Source organism: Chanodichthys erythropterus, chromosome 15 (assembly GCF_024489055.1).
Source record: "Chanodichthys erythropterus isolate Z2021 chromosome 15, ASM2448905v1, whole genome shotgun sequence".
In the NCBI taxonomy this organism is placed as follows: Eukaryota; Metazoa; Chordata; class Actinopteri; order Cypriniformes; family Xenocyprididae; genus Chanodichthys; species Chanodichthys erythropterus.
In genome coordinates this window covers 4696639-4715000 of record NC_090235.1, presented here as the reverse complement: position 1 = coordinate 4715000, position 18362 = coordinate 4696639, and the positions used below count along the sequence as shown (strand labels likewise).

General features: G+C 37.9%; 1 protein-coding gene across 5 annotated transcripts in view; it reads left to right on the top strand.

Annotated features, from left to right (window-relative positions):
* fam131ba (family with sequence similarity 131 member Ba) overlaps nucleotides 1-18362 on the top strand; it is a 39197-nt gene that overhangs the window by 12405 nt on the left and 8430 nt on the right. Inside the window, exons 2-6 of one of the 5 annotated variants that reach the window (XM_067411718.1) lie at nucleotides 4565-4602; nucleotides 8000-8035; nucleotides 14954-15064; nucleotides 15568-15670; nucleotides 16808-17026. In XM_067411718.1, the coding sequence (XP_067267819.1) occupies nucleotides 15574-15670; nucleotides 16808-17026 (316 nt within the window). In that variant the 5' untranslated portion in view covers nucleotides 4565-4602; nucleotides 8000-8035; nucleotides 14954-15064; nucleotides 15568-15573. Of the gene's footprint in view, nucleotides 1-4564; nucleotides 4603-7281; nucleotides 7713-7999; nucleotides 8036-14953; nucleotides 15065-15567; nucleotides 15671-16807; nucleotides 17027-18362 lie in introns of those variants that run through there. The other 4 variants (XM_067411717.1, XM_067411716.1, XM_067411720.1 and 1 more) reach the window with 4 other exon arrangements.

Genomic DNA, 18362 nt, shown 5'->3' with positions numbered 1-18362 from the left:
ATTGAGGAAATGGCCCTGAGGCCCAAAGGCTCTGCTGTACTTACAGAGAGAGAGCCCAGCAATTAAAAGACACACACTCACACACACATGCACAGGATGCAATTAATGCATTCTGAGATCCGAATCAGTCTGGAGTGAAAAAAATCAGATGCAGATAGAACAAGGACTGGTACATTCTGTTTTAATGTGATCAACCCCATCACAATATTGTTATTCTATTGCGTCAACGGTTTAGGACTGTTGTAAATGAGTTCAATGAATCAAGCCAATGCTCAACTCAATTTCACTGATATTGAGCTGAATTAAATAGAACTAAATTGAATAGAGAGAGATGGGGAAGTGAGAGAGCATGTGTACTGCAGATAGACAGGGTCTCATTCAGTAATAACTGTGTACATGTGCACAGTGAAGGTTCTCACACTGAATTTCTGCAAGATTCACCACACGATTTTGGCCACAATTTTGCTGTTTGACATTTTTTGGAATTGTAAAAGATTTCTTTTGTCATATGAAAAAATGAATCAGTCTTGGATCTTTTTATATACTTTTATTTCTGAAATGTTGGAAACTGTTTACAAAAATTATGTCATGGCTTTACTATGGCAAGTGGGAGAAGTTAAAGAATTGGAAAACTTTAAAATGAAAATTGATTTACTCACCCTCAAGCCATCCTAGGTGTATATGACTTTCTTTTTTCAGACGAATACAATCAGAGTTATATTAAAGCAGAACTAAGTAACTTTTTTTACCTTCATAAATAGTTTTCTAAGTCCTTACGATGGTTAATTGACTTGTAGTGGTGTGTTTGAGGCGAGCACTAACCCCCTCTGGCACGTCTACGCCAGAATACAGCACTTGCAAGTTGAGCTTCACCGACCCGACACAATCTCGCCTCATGTTCACGTTCACACGAGAGTGACAAAATGCTTTACAGTAATTCAAAAACAATTATATATTATGACTTTATAAGACAATTTCGAAAATTACCCACCTCCATCGAGATTTCTTGTACTGTATTAGCAAAACTACTGCGCTGGTGAGCGTTGTAGTCGATGTAGTCCAGAGCTGCGCTTGGAGTATTTATGACAGTGTGATTCACTGAAGGAACCTGTAGAGGGAGCTTCGCAAATCTTACTGAGTTCCGCTTTAATAATCACCCTGCTGCTCTCAAGCTTTATAATGGCAGTGCATGGAAACCACCTGTTTGAAGCTCAAAAGTGCATCCATCCATCATAAACGTACTCCACGCAGCTCTGGGGGATTAATAAAGGCCTTCTGAAGCGAAGCGATGTGTTTGTGTAAAAAAAAATCCATATTTAAACAAGTTATAAAGTAAAATATGTAGCTTCCACCAGACCGCTGTCCGTATTGAACTTACGAAGAAACTATAAACTGGCTTCAAGTCAGTTACACTTTTTCCATAAGTTGAATACACTCTTAGCCCGGATTTTATATTTACTTAAAAATATAATTACAATATACTTAAAATATTTAAGTTTGGTTGCTTTACTTATAAAATATAAGTAAATTCTACTAATTTGTGGGTGTATTTGAATGTGTTAATAAATGTATGTTAAATGCACTTAAATTATGAAGTTTTTCTTCTGACCACGCCTCCTTCACACTGGTTTGCGGTAGGTAATGACGCCATTTTGTCCTGGTGTGTGTGAATTCAAGGAGCTGTTGATGAGCAGTTGAAACATTTGTTTTGGCTGTTCTACAGACATTTTTTCCTAACATTTACCTTTTTATACTGTAGTTTTTCACCAAATGAGAAACTCTCAATTTTTAAGTTACCATCATCGAGATCAGGGTTTGTTTTAGTTGAGCTCTTGACCCTTGCCTTTTTAATATTAGATTTTGTCTGGGCAGTTTTAACTGCATTAAAACCAACCAGACAAGCAAAGTTAAAAGATGATCAGGTGGTGTTGGTTATGGTTTCACATAATCATTATTTGATCTGAATCACTGAACTCATTTAGAGCCCAATCTCTGAGTTAGATTTACATTATTGATTACAGCAGCACTGTGATTCTACAGCGGAGGATCAACTTCTACAATACAATTTTTTTTTTTAAAGTTGTCCTTATCACAAAAAAAAAAAAAAAATTATATTTTAGGCACACACAGACATCAAGAATCAGCCTGTGACAAGCAGGTGACAAGCAACATGTTCTGATAAACAGATCAACTCTGAACATTAGAAAACAAGCTACTAAAAAGTCACAGAAAAACAGCAAAATTTAAATAGTGAGAATAAAGAAAATTACTAAGACAATTGAGCCCATAATTTATTCCTGCAGCAATGCATGATGGGAGGCATGGATGAATTTTGATTTGTGGCAAGTTAACTTGCTTAGTACATTGAACTTAAATATACTAGTTGTAATAACTACAAAGTAATTAATATTACAAAACATTTTAAGTTAAATGAACTCGAATTATTAAGTTCACATTACTTAATCATTACTTAATTTTTTAAGTAAATTCAACTTATCCGGGCTAACAGTGTAGGGAAAGCGTAGGACGTAGTGTAAGCTTTATGAACTGCAAGAGTTTTACACTTTCTGTGTACGTTGAATATGGAAGCTGGCTTGTGCAGAAGCTATTTTACTTCATAACTTGTTAAATATGGATTTTTTTTTTTTTTTACACAAATGCATAGCTTAAATTGACAAAGCCATTATTAACCCCCCAGAGCCATGTGGAGCACATATTTATGATGGATGGATGTGGATGGAAGCACTTTCTTCAGCTCATACTAACTGATCCATATCACCGCCATTATAAAGCTCTGATATGTCAGGATATTTATTAATATTCCTGCGATTATGTTCATCAGAAAGAAGAAAGTCATATACACCTAGGATGGCTTGAGGGTGAGTTAAGCTTGGGGCAATTTTCATTTCAAAGTGAACTAATCCTTTAAGAAGAAAAACAAAACAAAACATTACTGAAATGAGCCATTATTATGCAACAGGTATGCAATAAATCTTTATAATATGTTTTATATACATTTAATCAGGGCTTGAATGACTAATCATTTTACTAGTCAATCAAGTATCCTTGTTAATTTATTTGTGCTAATTTCCACATTTGAAAATGACATCCATCATTTGCAGAGATAAAATTCAAGACATTTAAACCATATACTGTGTCAATATTCCTTTGTTAAAATAGAATATTGAAGTACTTGTGTTAAACATGTGACCAAGCGAGAAATTAGTAAATTAGTTTTATCACTGGAGCCATGCTTTGTTTTTACACAAATCCACATGAGAAACAATTACTATCCAAGAAGGACTTTTATGATGAATTTTTGAAATTTGTTTTAGGTTAGGTGCAAACTGTATGATTTTTACGCTTTTTTGACAGCTTGTAGGAGCAATCACATTTTCAAAGTCAAATTTCTCACAAAGCTATAGAACTTTTTCGATAAGATCTGTCACAACATCATGCTAATCTGTCATAGGCTGTAGATTTTACCATATAAAACAAGACAAATGTATCACAACAACAGCCCAAATTTATCCCAGATAGCATAATCGCACAACATGAATAAAGCTTTACGCAATCTCTTATTCTGCTCATATCATACAATCTGACAAGCAACAATATTGCACAGCATGCACCAGGTTTTATCCTCGTTCTACAATGAATTGATGAATCTGGATTATTGTAAATGAGGGAGCATGTCAGCGCAGTTAGCAATTAGCATACACAACCAAACCATCTCCATATGCTGTAAGGGCTTCCACACAACTTCTCTTGTACAGCCATTTATCACTCTTTGCAAACATATCCTTACACTCACTAAAGATGAGAGCACAAGCAGCAAGTGTGCCATTCTCAAAACCAGCTGAAACACAAAAAACACCTTTTAAATAGGCCTACAGTCAGTGTTTGATATGGAGGATTGTTTGATTGCTGGTTGGCCTTGTGCACTGTGAAACTTCACTGAATTGTGCGGCTCCATTTATTGCTTTGTCTTAAAAACCCTGTCATTATGCTGCAATATTATGTGTTTATGCAGTGTCTAATGTTACAGGGTGATTTTTTTTCAGGCGCATCACTCAAAATGTTAGTGCAAACTGGGTTACGTGTCATTTCTAGTTTGTCATTTTGAATGAGTCATTGTAAACACACACACCGTCAACATATTTCATAATCGAAATGATGCTGAAGTGCACATTTAGAGGGAGCTAGAATACAAAACAAAATAAAAGCCTGTTTAAGGGTTAATCTTTAATTCAGCATCTCTTGGAAGCCTATTCTTGAAATACAATTCCTAATAATTTGCATAATTGCATCATGCAGCGCAATCACTAAATGTTTTTATCATTTTATAGGAACGATGCGATATAAGCGTGATGCATCAAATCTCCTTCCCCACAGAGTGCTGGCAGTTTTGGATGGATAATTAATCTAATTTTAGGTCTTTGTGTGAATGTCAGCAGAAAATGTAGCGGGAAGCTGTCAGTTTGACTTAGCTTATTCGGTAAAGGTTGCATAAGCAACATGCCTATTCCCTTATCTCTCTCTCTGTCTCTCTCTTTTCCTGCAGCGGCGGATGCAGTTCCCGTTCGGAAAGATGGGGAGCAGGTAAGTAAAACTACAGCGCTTTGCATATTTAAGTTTTGCTTTGCACCAAACCTCTGTCCCATGTTGTGAGGTTAAGCTTTAAGGGTCTGAATGACATTCTTCACTGAGATGATACTTGTGCGATGTCTGCATTTCTGTCCAAAGCTATTATAGCTACCAAGTGCTGACATTTGTGCCTCATGGCATTTTAATGAAGTCTTTAGCTAACGCAAAGACCCCCTGTGTGGTAAACGCATGTCTTGCCACCCCCTACTGCTGAAAGTCAGAGAAAGCGTGATGGTATAATGTGTATTTGAAAAGCCTCTATATTAGATTTCTCACCGAGGCCACGGGAGCCGGACCCCAGAGCCTGGCCATTACCGTACAGTATTGCCATATAACGGGTTTGTCCCCTGGGAAGACATAGTCTCATCCGTCTTCCCTATTTGCTGTCTGTGTTTACGTCCTTCCCAAGGACAGCTCCTGGCTTGTTGCTCTACTCATCCACAGATGAATTTGGCTCAAAATCTACCATTTTGGATTCTGGTATTGTCCAAACCAAATGGCATGAGTTAAGAGTGCAGATTTAAGAAGCTGAGCCAAGAGGTGGTGTCAGCTCACTGTAGCTGATGCGAATTGAAACAGTATCTGTGCTGTGCATGTATGTATTTGTGTTAGAGAGCTGCTCTCAAAAAGGTGATTGCCGGTTGCCAAAATAAGAATAATAATAATAAAAGAAAAGAATGTCATAAAATGTTGCCTAGCAATGAAAAACACTCAAGAATGAGGTGCTAGTTGCCAAGTAGCAAGGCTACATAACTTAATGCTAGCTCAAATTGCCCACAAGCTTAGCTAAACCATAATAAATCATTATTAGGCCTATTATTTAATTCAAAAAGCCACTTGCCAGTTGCCAAAATAAGAATAATAATAATAAAAGAAAACAAAATGTCATAATATGTTGCCTAGCAATGGAAAACTCTGAAGAATGAGGTGCTAGTTGCTAAGTAGCAAGGCTACTTTAGCTAGCTTAGCACTAGCTCAAATCGCCCTCAAACTTACATAAAACATCACCACAATAAAACATTATAGGGTGAATTGGAAGGCCCTAGATGGAATTCATTTGGATTTCACTGACTTTTTTGTGCTTTTAAACACATTTGAATCAAACAAGTGTGTGTTTATCCTCACGCAACCTCAGTTGAAAAAGTAAGCAGCAAATTACCAAGCTAATGTAACTAACTTGGTGTCTCTGAGAAATCTAATCTAATAGGAATATATGGGATAGTGGTTTATTATTTACAATCCTCCTTATTGATTTTGACCCTCATCTGATACTGTAACTATTTCTTGTTTCACTGCCTAATGCACTTTCATTAAGGATTTAGACCTTTTTGGAAACTTTCTGGGGGAAATATCACGTTCATTTTGTCATCATTTGCTACATCCAGCAAAGTAAATCATCAGATTGAAGGGTGATTCTCACAAAACTGTATTTTCTGCAAGCTTTTAAAAGGTAAATTTAGGTGTCTTTCCAAAAAAGGACACTTGGAGAATACAAAAGGACACCAAATAACCAAATGATATAAGAAGTCTGAAAATGTATGCGCACTCATGAAAAAAATACCATTATAGAAAAAAACTTTTCAGAATTCACAGTGTGTAGTATGTGTACAGTGCTTCTTTACATTTTAGACAAGTCAGGATGCGATACCGAACAGGACCACATGGAGATGCCAAAAAACAAACAAACAAACAAACAAACAAAAACTAAACCACCAGCCGCCTTAACCTGACTGCATATACCAACTACAGGACATGGATCCATTCAGAATTACTAAACAGCAACATAAATGACAAATTGAAACATCCTGAATGTGTGTAGAAACAATGTGAATGTACTGAAATGCGTCTGTGCATAAATGCAATGTGCGATCAGTGCAATGAGAGTGCACATACAATGGACTCACGTACAACTTCTGTACGTCACCACCATCGTCTTTACCTTGATTGCAGTCCTCGTCCATCAAAACTTTACTTGCAAGACGGTGGTTTGCTATATCCACTCGAGAAACATAGTTTGCATATCATTGGCCAAATAGCAGTGGGATGTTTTGACGTTCCGTTTAGTCTGTATTGCATACAGTGCGATGCGCAAGGGCTCGCGCTCTTTAGAAACAATCACAAAATATGACAGAGCTTGTGTTTTGTAGCAAAACACACTGGAACAAATAATTAACTGAAAACGCAACGTGAGTCTCTCTCTGCCATCTCTGATGTAATCAGCCTGGACTTCTAAGATCATCTAACTGCGTGACGTAAACTATGTTTAAGACACAATTAGCTTTTAAAGTAATTTATCTGCATTATTTCTGTTAAATTATTCTAACACATTAAGGATTTTGAATTAATTGCATATGTTAACGCATTAACATTGACAGCCCCATTAACATTTACATAGTTGTGTTTATTTCTATAGGTTTATTTACATGTGATTTCTGTGACGTCCATATAAACACGTCCTTTTTAGTAAAAAAATGATTAATGAATGTGACCTAAATGCTGTTTTGAAATCAAACGCCTTTAAAGGGCGTCCCTCTTAAAATGTTAGGCAAAACATTCATTACTTAATCACTGCAGTGGAGAAGAAAACTAATTCATTGTTGTTAATTTGCATCTAGCTGTATTTGCCCCCCACAGAAAAATTGTAGGTGGCTGCCATAATTGCAAGCCAGCCTCAAAAATGTATTTTTAGGAGCAAGCTTCACAGTTTATGTAACAGACAGGGTCATAAAGACTGAGATGGTGGGAAATGAATCAATCGACCCCCGAACTGTGCCAGTAGTCTGTTCAGAGTTTCCAAGGGGCAGGCATTTGCCCCACGCCAACGCCTTTCTGACACTGACCTCCATTTGACCTTTCATATCGATCTCTCTCTTAATGAACAATGAGCGGCTACTGCTGTTCGTACTGGCACCAGTGTTTGTCTGCGCTGGGTGCGGTGTAAATGCAATCGATTGCTCGCTGTATGTTTGGGTTGGCTAGAATTACTTACTCCAGTGCTACTCATCAAAGTCGCCTCCATCTCCTCTTGCTGTTGTCCTCATCTGAAGTAGAGACTTCTAAGGCAGGTATCAACATGGATACACTAGGTGGTACTTCATTCATGAATATTTTACACAATGTTATCTGTATATCATGACAAGGGTTCATACAAAGATATATCTTTGTCTGCACAACAGTTCATAACAGATGAACAGTCTTGCCTCCTTCTCCTGCTTTCTGTTGTTCTTCCAGATCTAGTGTTCTGTACTTGGCTTGATGTTCAGCCTTCTGCTGTTTCCTGCTAACTGAAATCATGCCTTTTCTTCTCTTTCACTGTATCTTTCCTATCTATTCTTCAATTGTTTTCTTCTAGCAAGGACGTGCCGAGTTTTCCTGGGAAGGAATCAATGTAAGTCTGATATTGACCTTTTTTGCGTTTCATACTATACTTTCTCTCTCTCATTTTTATTTCTCTTTTATAATTTTTTTTTTTTAAATCAATATAACATTCTATATCATTATTACTCTCTGCCCTGGTAGCAAAAATATGTTCTAAAAACATTTTGATAAATTTATAAACATTTCTGAATGTTCTGTAAAATAACTAAAAATATAAATGTTTTAAAAAATGTTATGAGAACATTGCATTTTATAATTTTGCAAAAATTATGGGAATATTACTTTTGAATATTCTCTAAACCAGTGTTTCTTAAAGGTGCCCTAGAATCAGAATTTGAATTTATCTCGGCATAGTTGAATAACAAGAGTTCAGTACATGGAAAAGAAATACATTGAGTTTCAAACCCCATTGTTTCCTCCTCCTTATGTAAATCTCATTTGTTTAAAAGACTTCCGGAAAACACTCGGATCTCAACATAACACCGACTGTTACGTAACAGTCGGGACCATTAATATGTATGACCCCAATTTTTGCATAATGCCAGCCCATTTGACGCATTAGACAAGGAAAGGCAGTATTAATGTCTGGATCTGTGCACAGACAAGGTAAGCAAGCAAGAACAACAGCGAAAAATGGCAGATGGAGCAATAATAACTGACATGATCCATGATATCATGATATTTTTAGTGATATTTGTAAATTGTCTTTCTAAATGTTTCATTAGCATGTTGCTAATGTACTGTTAAATGTGGTTAAAGTTACCATCGTTTCTTACTGTATTCACGGGGACGAGAGTCGTTGCTATTTTCATTTTTAAACACTTGCAGTCTGTATAATTCATAAACACAACTTCATTCTTTATAAATCTCTCCACCAGTGTGTAATGTTAGCTTTAGCCACAGAGCATAGCCTCAAACTCACACAGAATCAAACGTAACCATCTAAATAAATACTTTACTCACATAATTCGAAGCATGCATACAGCATGCATGACGAACATCTTGTAAAGATCCATTTGAGGGTTATATTAGCTGTGTGAACTTTGTAAATGCACTGTATTATAGTCGAGAGCTCATGGGGCAGAGGGAACGCATCTCTTAAAGGGGCCATGCTGAAAAAATCAGTGCATAGTTAATGATGCCCCAAAATAGGCAGTTAAAAAAAATAATAAAAAAAAAATCTATGGGGTATTTTGAGCTGAAACTTCACAGACACATTCAGGGGACATCTAAGACTTATATTACATCTTGTAAAAAAACAATCTAGGGCACCTTTAACTGGTGGGATAAAAGTGGGATGTTGTCAGGTTGTATCACTGTCATTATTTTAATGTTATTTTGGTAGCTTGTTATGAAATAAACAGTCTCTTACCTCAGAAAACCGAACTTTCCTATCCTCGCAGCCGTTATACTGTGCTCATAGCGTGCACTCTTCAATTGCACGCACAAATGCGGTGGTGCTCGTTGTATATCACTTCATAAAGAGCAAGAGAAACTAGGAGCATGCAATGTCGTAGTTACATTGTCAATTAGTAAGTCATGAAATAAAAGTAAAGTACTAATAAATCGCGTAACTGGTACGTTGAGTGTTTGCTAGGAAGGATTTGCATCAAAGTCTCTTTAAGACAAGTCATTTCACTCGACGGCCATCTTTGAAATGCCTCTTGGGCATGCAAGTGCAACTCCTATCTCTTTGAATGGGGAAACATCAAATTCTCCAAAGCTGTTTGCTAAGCTTTCGATTAAATTTCATATTTGAAATCGCCAATGAAATCTGATAACAACTGTCTCATAAATTATTTTTCTAAACGCTCGAATCATGACAAACGGTATTTTTCAGTCTGGATCGACCTAATGCGCATGCGCATTCCTAAATGCGCGTCTTGTGCCTCATTTCGGAGGCACGCGTCTGACTGTTTCTATAGAAACCGGTGCTTCTAACGGCTGCTGCAGTGCTGCAATGACTTTACCAGTTGGCGATTGATTGGCTCTTATTTAGAAGGCGGGACTTATTCCGCCATATTGGGCGTTGCACTTTCAAAACAATACGAGTGACACGTCTTGTTTTATAGTCTTTTTTTAGTTTGCATGCAGGTATGATGCTCATTCTATTCATCAGCAGCAGTTTCCATGTTTCATTAATGGCTCATGTAAGTATTTTGTGTATTTACCATGGTAACTGTTGTTTCCGGAACCCCAAAATACCACTTTATTTTCACGTTGTGTTATTTTGTATATTTTTAAAATACTGTGTTGGCTCATGGCAACTTAAAGGGATAGTTCACCCAAAAATGAAAATTTGATGTTTATCTGCTTAGCCCCAGGGCATCCAAGATGTAGGTGACTTTTTTTCTTTAGTAGAACACAAATAATTTTTAACTACAACCGCTGTCGTCTGTCAGTCAAATAATGGGAGTGAATGGGAACACGATCAATAAGTCTTGCATAAACCGATCGTTTCGTGTCTTAGGACAATGTGTCATCACGAGCCGCAGGGTTTAATTTGGATTTGTCTATGCAAGTTTTTTCAACTCTTATTGATTGTGTTCCCATTCACTCGACTGACAGACGGCAACGGTTGCAGTTAAAAATCATCTTTTGTGTTCTACAGAAGAAAAAAAAGTCACCTACATTTTGGATGCGCTGGGGGTAAGCAGATAAACATCAAATTTTCATTTTTGGGAGAACTATCCCTTTAACCAACTTTATTTTATTAATAAAAACTAGTTTGGGACTGCCATTAAATAGCCTTAACTTATTCATCAGTATTAGTCATATTCCTATGTTTATGTTAAGTAAAGTGGGATGGTACTTTTGTGTGTGCATCAACATTTTTGGTGAAATAAATTTGCTTGTTTTAAAAAAATAAAAATAAAAATAAATAAATATAAATAAATAAATAAATATACAGACATGGACAAAATTGTTGGTACCCTTGATAAATATGATCAAAGATGACTGTAAAAATAAAACTGCATTGTTTATTTATCCTTTTGATCTTTAATTCATAAAATTAGCAAAAATCTAACCTTTCATTGAAGGAAAATAATTGAAAGTGGGGGGAAAATCACATTATGAAATAAATGTTTTTCTCCAAAACATGTTGGCCACAATTATTGTCACCCTTGGAATTTTTTAAGAGTAAAATATCTCTGAAGTATATTCGCATTCATATTTACATTTTTTTAGCACACCAGGGAGATCATGAACATGAAATTGTCCAGCCATGACTTCCTGTTCCACAGGAGTATAAACATGAGGAAACACAAAGGCCAAATTCCCTTAATCATTCATCACAATGAGTAAAGCCAAAGAATGTAGTTCTGATGTGCAGCTTCACAAAATAGAAAGTAGCTGTAAGAAAATAGCTAAAGCATTTCCACTATCAGGGCAATAATTAAGAAGTTCCAATCAACAAAAGATGTTACAAATCTGCCTGGAAGAGGACGTGTGTCTAAATCGTCCTAATGCACGGTGAGGAGGAAAGTTTGAGTGGCCAAAGACTCTCCAAGGATCACAGTTGGAGAATTGCAGAGATTAGTTGAGTCTTGAGTCTCAGAAAGCGATAAAAAAAATATCAAACAGCACCTACATCCCCACAAGTTGTTTGGGAGGGTTTCGAGAAATATCCTATGCTCTCATCCAGAAACAATCTCCAGTAAATTCAGTTGTCAGACAAGACTTTAACTTCAAACTGGACCGGCTTCTATGGTCAGATTAAACTAAAAAAAGAGCTTTTTGGCAGCAAACCCACCAGATGGGTTTGGTGCACACATGGATAAAAAGTACCCCATGCCCACGGTTAAATATACTGCTGGATCTTTAATTTTCAAAAATGTGTCACTGAGCACAAAATGAAGCTTCTGCCATGGCCATCCCAGTCCCCTGAACTGAACCCTAAAGAAAATGAGTGAAGTCAACTGAAGAGAAAAAGCACCAACATGGAGCTGGGATCTGAAGGTTCTGGAGAGATTCTGCATGAAGGAATGGTCTCTGATCTCTTGTCAGGTGTTCTCCAAATTCATCTGGCATTATAGAAGAACACTCAGAGCTGTTATCTTGGCAAAAGGAGCAAAAAGTATTCAATAAAAGGGTGCCAGTAATTGTGTCCAATGTGTTTTGGAGAAAAACATTTATTTTCCCCTAGTCTGGGTAAACCCAGCCTGATCTGCCGGCGATTTGATTTCGCTCGGCAACTCAGTCTGGAAACCCGTGCATTCATTTCTGCTGCGCTGTTACACTTTTGCGGGAACCAATCACAGACTGGCTTATCCACCTTGCTCGCTATTGGCGGGTATAACACGATGACAATAGAGAAGCGACGGCAAGCAGCTTTCAAACTGCCCGTCACTTCAGTATAACAATGCACAATCAGAGTGACGCCGATTGTGTTAAGCATTTACCTTATCTGAGAGAAATGTAGCAGAGCGTTGATCCGACAGTCTCTTCATAGGAACAATGATTAATGACACACAATGATTCCCTGCTGTTATTTTGGTGGTCTGGATCACGATGTGAGTACAGGACTCTTTTACTTCAATGCCCCTTGATGGTAGACAATATTTTCATTATTTGCCCTATATGTTTCGTCTCCCTGCTTCTTGAATCTCGGGCCGCCTGAGCTGACTGGAATTCTTTTTGATTGTCATGACAGTGACGTAGTTTAGGGCGGCTATATTCCGCGTTCATTTACACTGAACCAGAACAGTATCAGAGTCGCCTTTTAACCTCTCAACGATGCTGAATGAATTCTTTAGTTTAGCAAACAAATTGCTTGAGTGGGTGTAAATACCGATCACTTTCATGTTTTTTTGCACAACCTGCAAAAATCGCTCGATGCCATTGCTGCTTCTGCAAATCGCGGATCAATGCTTCAAACCAATACAAACGAACCCTGCGTCTCAATCAGCTCCCTAGGTCGTGAATCAGTATATCATGAAAGTGAATGTGGCTGATTCCCTGATCAGTGCCCTGACTACTGAACTAGGGAGCTGATTGAGACACACGGTAAAAACCTGTCTGGAGTTTTCTCATTGCTCTGCAAAGTACGTCACCCGGATTGTTGATCTGATTGGTTGAAGGACTATCCAATTGCGTGGCTAATTGTGTGATCACGCCTCTTGTGCAGTAGGAAATACATAGCAAACTCCCCAGACCAATGTTCAATTTTAAATTGAGCTTGGTCTGGTGATAGCCAGACTAATTTTCCCCCCAATTTAAATTCTTTTTCTTCAATGAAAGGTCAGATTTTTGCTAATTTTATGAATAAAAGATCAAAAGGATAAATAATGCAGATTTATTTTTACAGTCATCTTTGATCATGTTGTGTAACGGAGGCCAGCTAATAGTCGCTGTGTGAGTAAACCTCGCATTTAACCTCCTTGTTAGAGCGTCCGACTCCCACGCCAGAGACCCAGGTTCGAGGCCCGCACAGAGCGGGGCGAATAGGACCTGGGTGAGGGGTTACATTGGTGCCATGACCCGGATGGGAGTGAGGTTGAGGGGGGTGAGTGTAACGGAGGCCAGTAGTTGCCGTGTGAGTAAACCTCACTCCTCTGATCTCAAGAGATGCTCTAGCGACTGACGCTAGGGGTTGCAGTCTTTAGCCTCCTCGTTAGAGCGTCCAATCTGACGCCGGAGACCCTGGTTCGAGGCCCGCGCAGAGCGGGCCGAATTGGACCTGGATAGAGGGGTTACACATGGATTAAAACATTCCACGGACAATGAATAAATCATGGTTTCATGCTAAACATTTTTAAAGACCAAATAACTTTGAACACACACTCTATTAACTGGAATAATAGAGTTCTGAAAATGTTCCCTTTTAACTGGGTGGGACAGCAAATATTTTTAACAAAAACACTGACAGCTGGTTATGACAGGTATGATGTTGATGTTGTGAAGATAAATGTCATAATATTATAGTGTTTACACTGTCTGAAAAGTACTAAAGGTTTGAATTAATATAAATCAAAAACTGACCTTAAATGTCTGCCATGACTCCACAGTGTTTCGTCACTGGCAGGTTTCTCTGGGGGTTTGAGCTGTCCGCCAGCTGTCTTCGATAAGCCACGTCATGTTATCTGAGATTTGGCCTGTTTTTGTGAATTGTAGGTGGCACTGGATGTGAGAGATGATAACACAATGTGGTTCACACAGATTTAGTGACATCTGCTCTCATTCTAAAATGACAAAAGGACAGTTAAGATAAATCAGGAAATATATCAGATCAAACTTTACCTGCTATACTTTTATACTATTTTTGACACTAGAAATGTATTCATGAATAATTCTAACAAAGTTCTGGATGAGCTACGTTTGCTGTTTTAAAATAGATAATGTGCTGCAATGATGATGTTTTGTTTACAATTTGGTCACAGTTTTTCATCAAATTTATTATTATAAAAAAAAAAAAAAAAAAACTTGGAACAATGGAAGTTCAAAAATGAATATCTTGATTCTGGGTTTTAGGCCTCATTCCTGCAGAAAATTAAAAATGTTTAATTACAGATCTGTATGACTTCTTCCATGGAACACAAAAAGAACAATTTTGCATGATGTACTGGTTTTTCCCCAAGCAATTACAGTGACTGCAGACTGGAGCTTTTAAGCCTACAAAACAGACACAAAACCACTATAAAAGTATCTTAAATGTGCTGTGTGTGAGTCACTGTGACTCACACTGCGTGTGCACTCAATTTCACAATTTCTGAAGCCATATGATAGTTTTGTATAACAGAAAATATATGTTGTTAACCGTTGTGACCAAATCATTGTGAACCGAATAAAATTATTGACTGAAGACTCATGAATGTGAAAAGGAGAAATAGGATGAATGTAAAGATTCTCACTGAGTATGGTAAAGTCATGGTAAAGTCACCATGAAATCAAAATTGACAATGAAAATAACTTCCTCTCCCTCTTTCAGTGACACCTCTATCTTCTCTGATGATGTATTTACTGGTGCGAGGGTGGGACAACCTGTCAATCACATGAGATCGACCAATAGCAAACCACAACCATCCAATTAAAAGACAAAGTCAAGTCCCACCTTAAATTTTTTCTTGTTCGAGAAGCCGTTGTACTCTGATATTTGTTACAATAATGAAGAAAACTAGATTGCATCTTCTGTTTTATGCCGATTTTAGTTTCAGAAAACTGTTAAATGGAGCAAGTTTATGGTTCATTTCTTGTCATTTTGAAGTTTCATAGCTCCAATTCTCATCGAATTTCATTGTATTAAAAAGAGTGACCAATATATGACATGAAGGTGAGCAAATGATGACAAAATTATCCTTTTTTGGTGAACTAACCCTTTTAGTTTAAGCTGCTGCCCGCAACCGTAAACAGTCTACAGTTAAGCTAATAAGTATTACTTGGCAGGAGGATTGTTTATTATTAATTTTGATTAATAAATGTAATTATTTATTGAGGCTTGCTCTTAGTGTCCTTTATCATTGTCATTGGCTATTTATAATGAAAGTAATTTCTTTCTTTCTTTCTCTTTCTTCCTTTCTTTTTCTTTCTTTTTTTCACTGTCAGCTGTCTATGGAGGACACCACCTCCATTTTACCCCGTCTGAAGCGGAACTCCAACGCCTATGGGATTGGAGCTCTGGCTAAGTCCTCTCTGACAGGTGTGTCAGGTGTGTGTCTGTCCCGGTAGCTGGTAAACGACCCCATGTTGGCTCCAGAGGAGGAGATGGTGATTGGAGCCAACATGGCTGCCCCTGTGGGTCCCCCTCCCTTTCCAGTTTCACCACCTGCCTCTTCCATTAATAAGTGCATGTCAATGGCCTCTTTAGCCATTGATGAAATCCAAATGTCAGATCCAACAAGAGTTAAAAAAAACAAACAAAAAAAAAACACCTGACTTAAGTGCACTATCCATCTCCACAAGCTTGCTGCTGGGAAACGTAGTCTTTCGGTGTGACGTCAGCTGTGTATTGTAGTGTGTATTGTGGTTTTGTGAGGTGTAGTGCTCTTTTGTGAAGTAAACTGTTGGTCAGTTGTGTGTTGTGGTGATATTTTTTAATGGAAACTGCTCATTGTCACAACAGGTTTCTGGAAACGTAGGTATCTGAAATCTCTCGGTTTCATGTCTTGTATCTTTTGTATTTCTCTTGTTTTTCTTAAATGCTTCAAAATGGGGTGAAGTGCTCAAGTGATACCATTAGATTGTTTTTCCCTGGGAACAAATGGAGGTGATTTGTCAAAGTATTTAAAGAGAGGCAGTCAATTCATCAGATGGGGTTTTTATCATTGTCAGCAGCCTCGAGAAAAATCACACAACCGTCAAGGAGGTTACCATCAGACTACCTTGTTTTTAAGCTCTTTTTTGCATTCAGAGCCTTACGTTTTAAACTAATGCGTCCCGTTCAGATGAGAAATTTGCATGCTAATGAGCCATTTTGTTTAAAGGAAATGTTTAGACATTTCTCTTTTGTCTCTAATTATTCATACATGCATAAAAGCTTATGAATCTCATGTAATTCATTAGTTTTGTGAATAATGTTTTTCTAAACATGGTAAACCAATCGCATCTCTCTCATGCCTTGTAAGGCGATCAATCGAATCAGCAGGCTGTGGCTCATTCATAATCACTCATTCAGTTGTTATCATCCACAGTGCCTTGCACTAGTTAACTAGTAATGTATGCCTTATAGGTGACTAAACAAAAGACACATATCCCATAATGCACTGCCTGGCCGCCTTCATTTTGCCTCTCTCTGCAGCTCCATGTAAGTCTGTACAGGCGCTGATTTGTGTTTCCCTCTCTTTAGGGGTTACAAGATCAATGAAGGACAAAGTGACCAAACCCACTGCCATGGCTCAGGGTCGCGTGGCCCATATGATTGAGTGGCAGAGCTGGGGTGTACCATCAGCAGGGCCGGAAGGGGGAGCGGGCCGCTCCAACCTGAACCGTGAGAGAGAGAGACGGCTTGAAAATGACGCCTATAGTGACTTGAGTGACGGAGAAAAAGAAGCACGAATGGCAGCAGGTGAGATGTTTGACTGAAGATGTTAAGACAACTGGAAAATGCTCATTAAAATCACATCAAAAATCTCTTATAAATGTACAGTGCTAGTATTCAATTGTATTTAATGTCATGCAATTTTGCTTCTCAGGTCATTTTTTTTGTACTGAAAACAAAACAAGAAAATGTATTTATATATTAAAATATTTTTGCAGTAAATTACTTGCAATTGTCTCTATTATTAGCACAACATCATGGGTACTTTAAATATGTATTTGATATAAATAAAATTTGTAATATTGTATATTTTAATAACAAGAAGTTTCAGAAAATCTAATAATGTTTTTTTCCCCCCAATTTTTGTAAATTTTAATATTTTTAATCTTTACAAGAAGTCTCTCCTGCTCACCAAGCCTGTTTAATTGATCAGAATTACAGTGAAAACAGTAATATTGTGAAATATTATTAAAATTTTAAATAGCCTTTTTATTTTAATATATTTTAACAAGCTGATTTTTCAGCAGCCATGGTCACGACTCATCAGTGTCACATGATCCTTCAGAAATCTTTCTATTATGCTGATTTGGTGCTCAAAAATAATTTATTATTATCAATGTTTAAAATAGCTGTGCTGCTTAATATTTTTGTTGAATGAACAATTAAGTTGAAGTTTAAAAAACAACAAAGAGAACACAGAAGATAACATCCCAGAACCATAAACATTACCGACAGACCGAGGACAGAGCAAACTAAGGGCTTATATACACAGAGAGGATCATTAACGGAAAACAAAGAGCAGGTGAGAACTAATCAGTAACCATAGAGACCAACAATGAACTAGAACTACGTAAAACAGAGACAGCATGTGATAAAGAAACTAAACAGGACATGATAATGAATCGAAATAAGATATAAATGTGATATTATACCCCCCCCCAGCCCCGTAAAGAACCGCCTCACGCTGCAAAAGTTCAGAGAAGGGAGAGGCCTTCTAGCGGTAGACGAAAGGCCTGAGGAAGACACACCCTTGGAGGGACTGGCAGAGGGATACCCCATGGAGGAAACGGTGGAAGGAGGAGCCAGAGAGGAAATGACAAAGGGAGGAGCCAGAAGATGACCCAGAGCAGAACAAGGAAGAAGGCCCATGGTGGGAAGAGCAATGGTGGAGTAACGAGCGCAACCAATAGGTTATGCCAGGAGAGGTGGTGACCCAGGTGGATTCCAAGGGACGGAGGGACCAGGCGACACAGGAAGACTAGAAGGCCGAGGCAGAGCCACAGTGACAAGCGGCCGAGGTGGAGCCAGGGTGCTGGAGAACTGAAGCGGTGCTGGAGGGAGGAAGGACTGAGGAGGAGCTGGA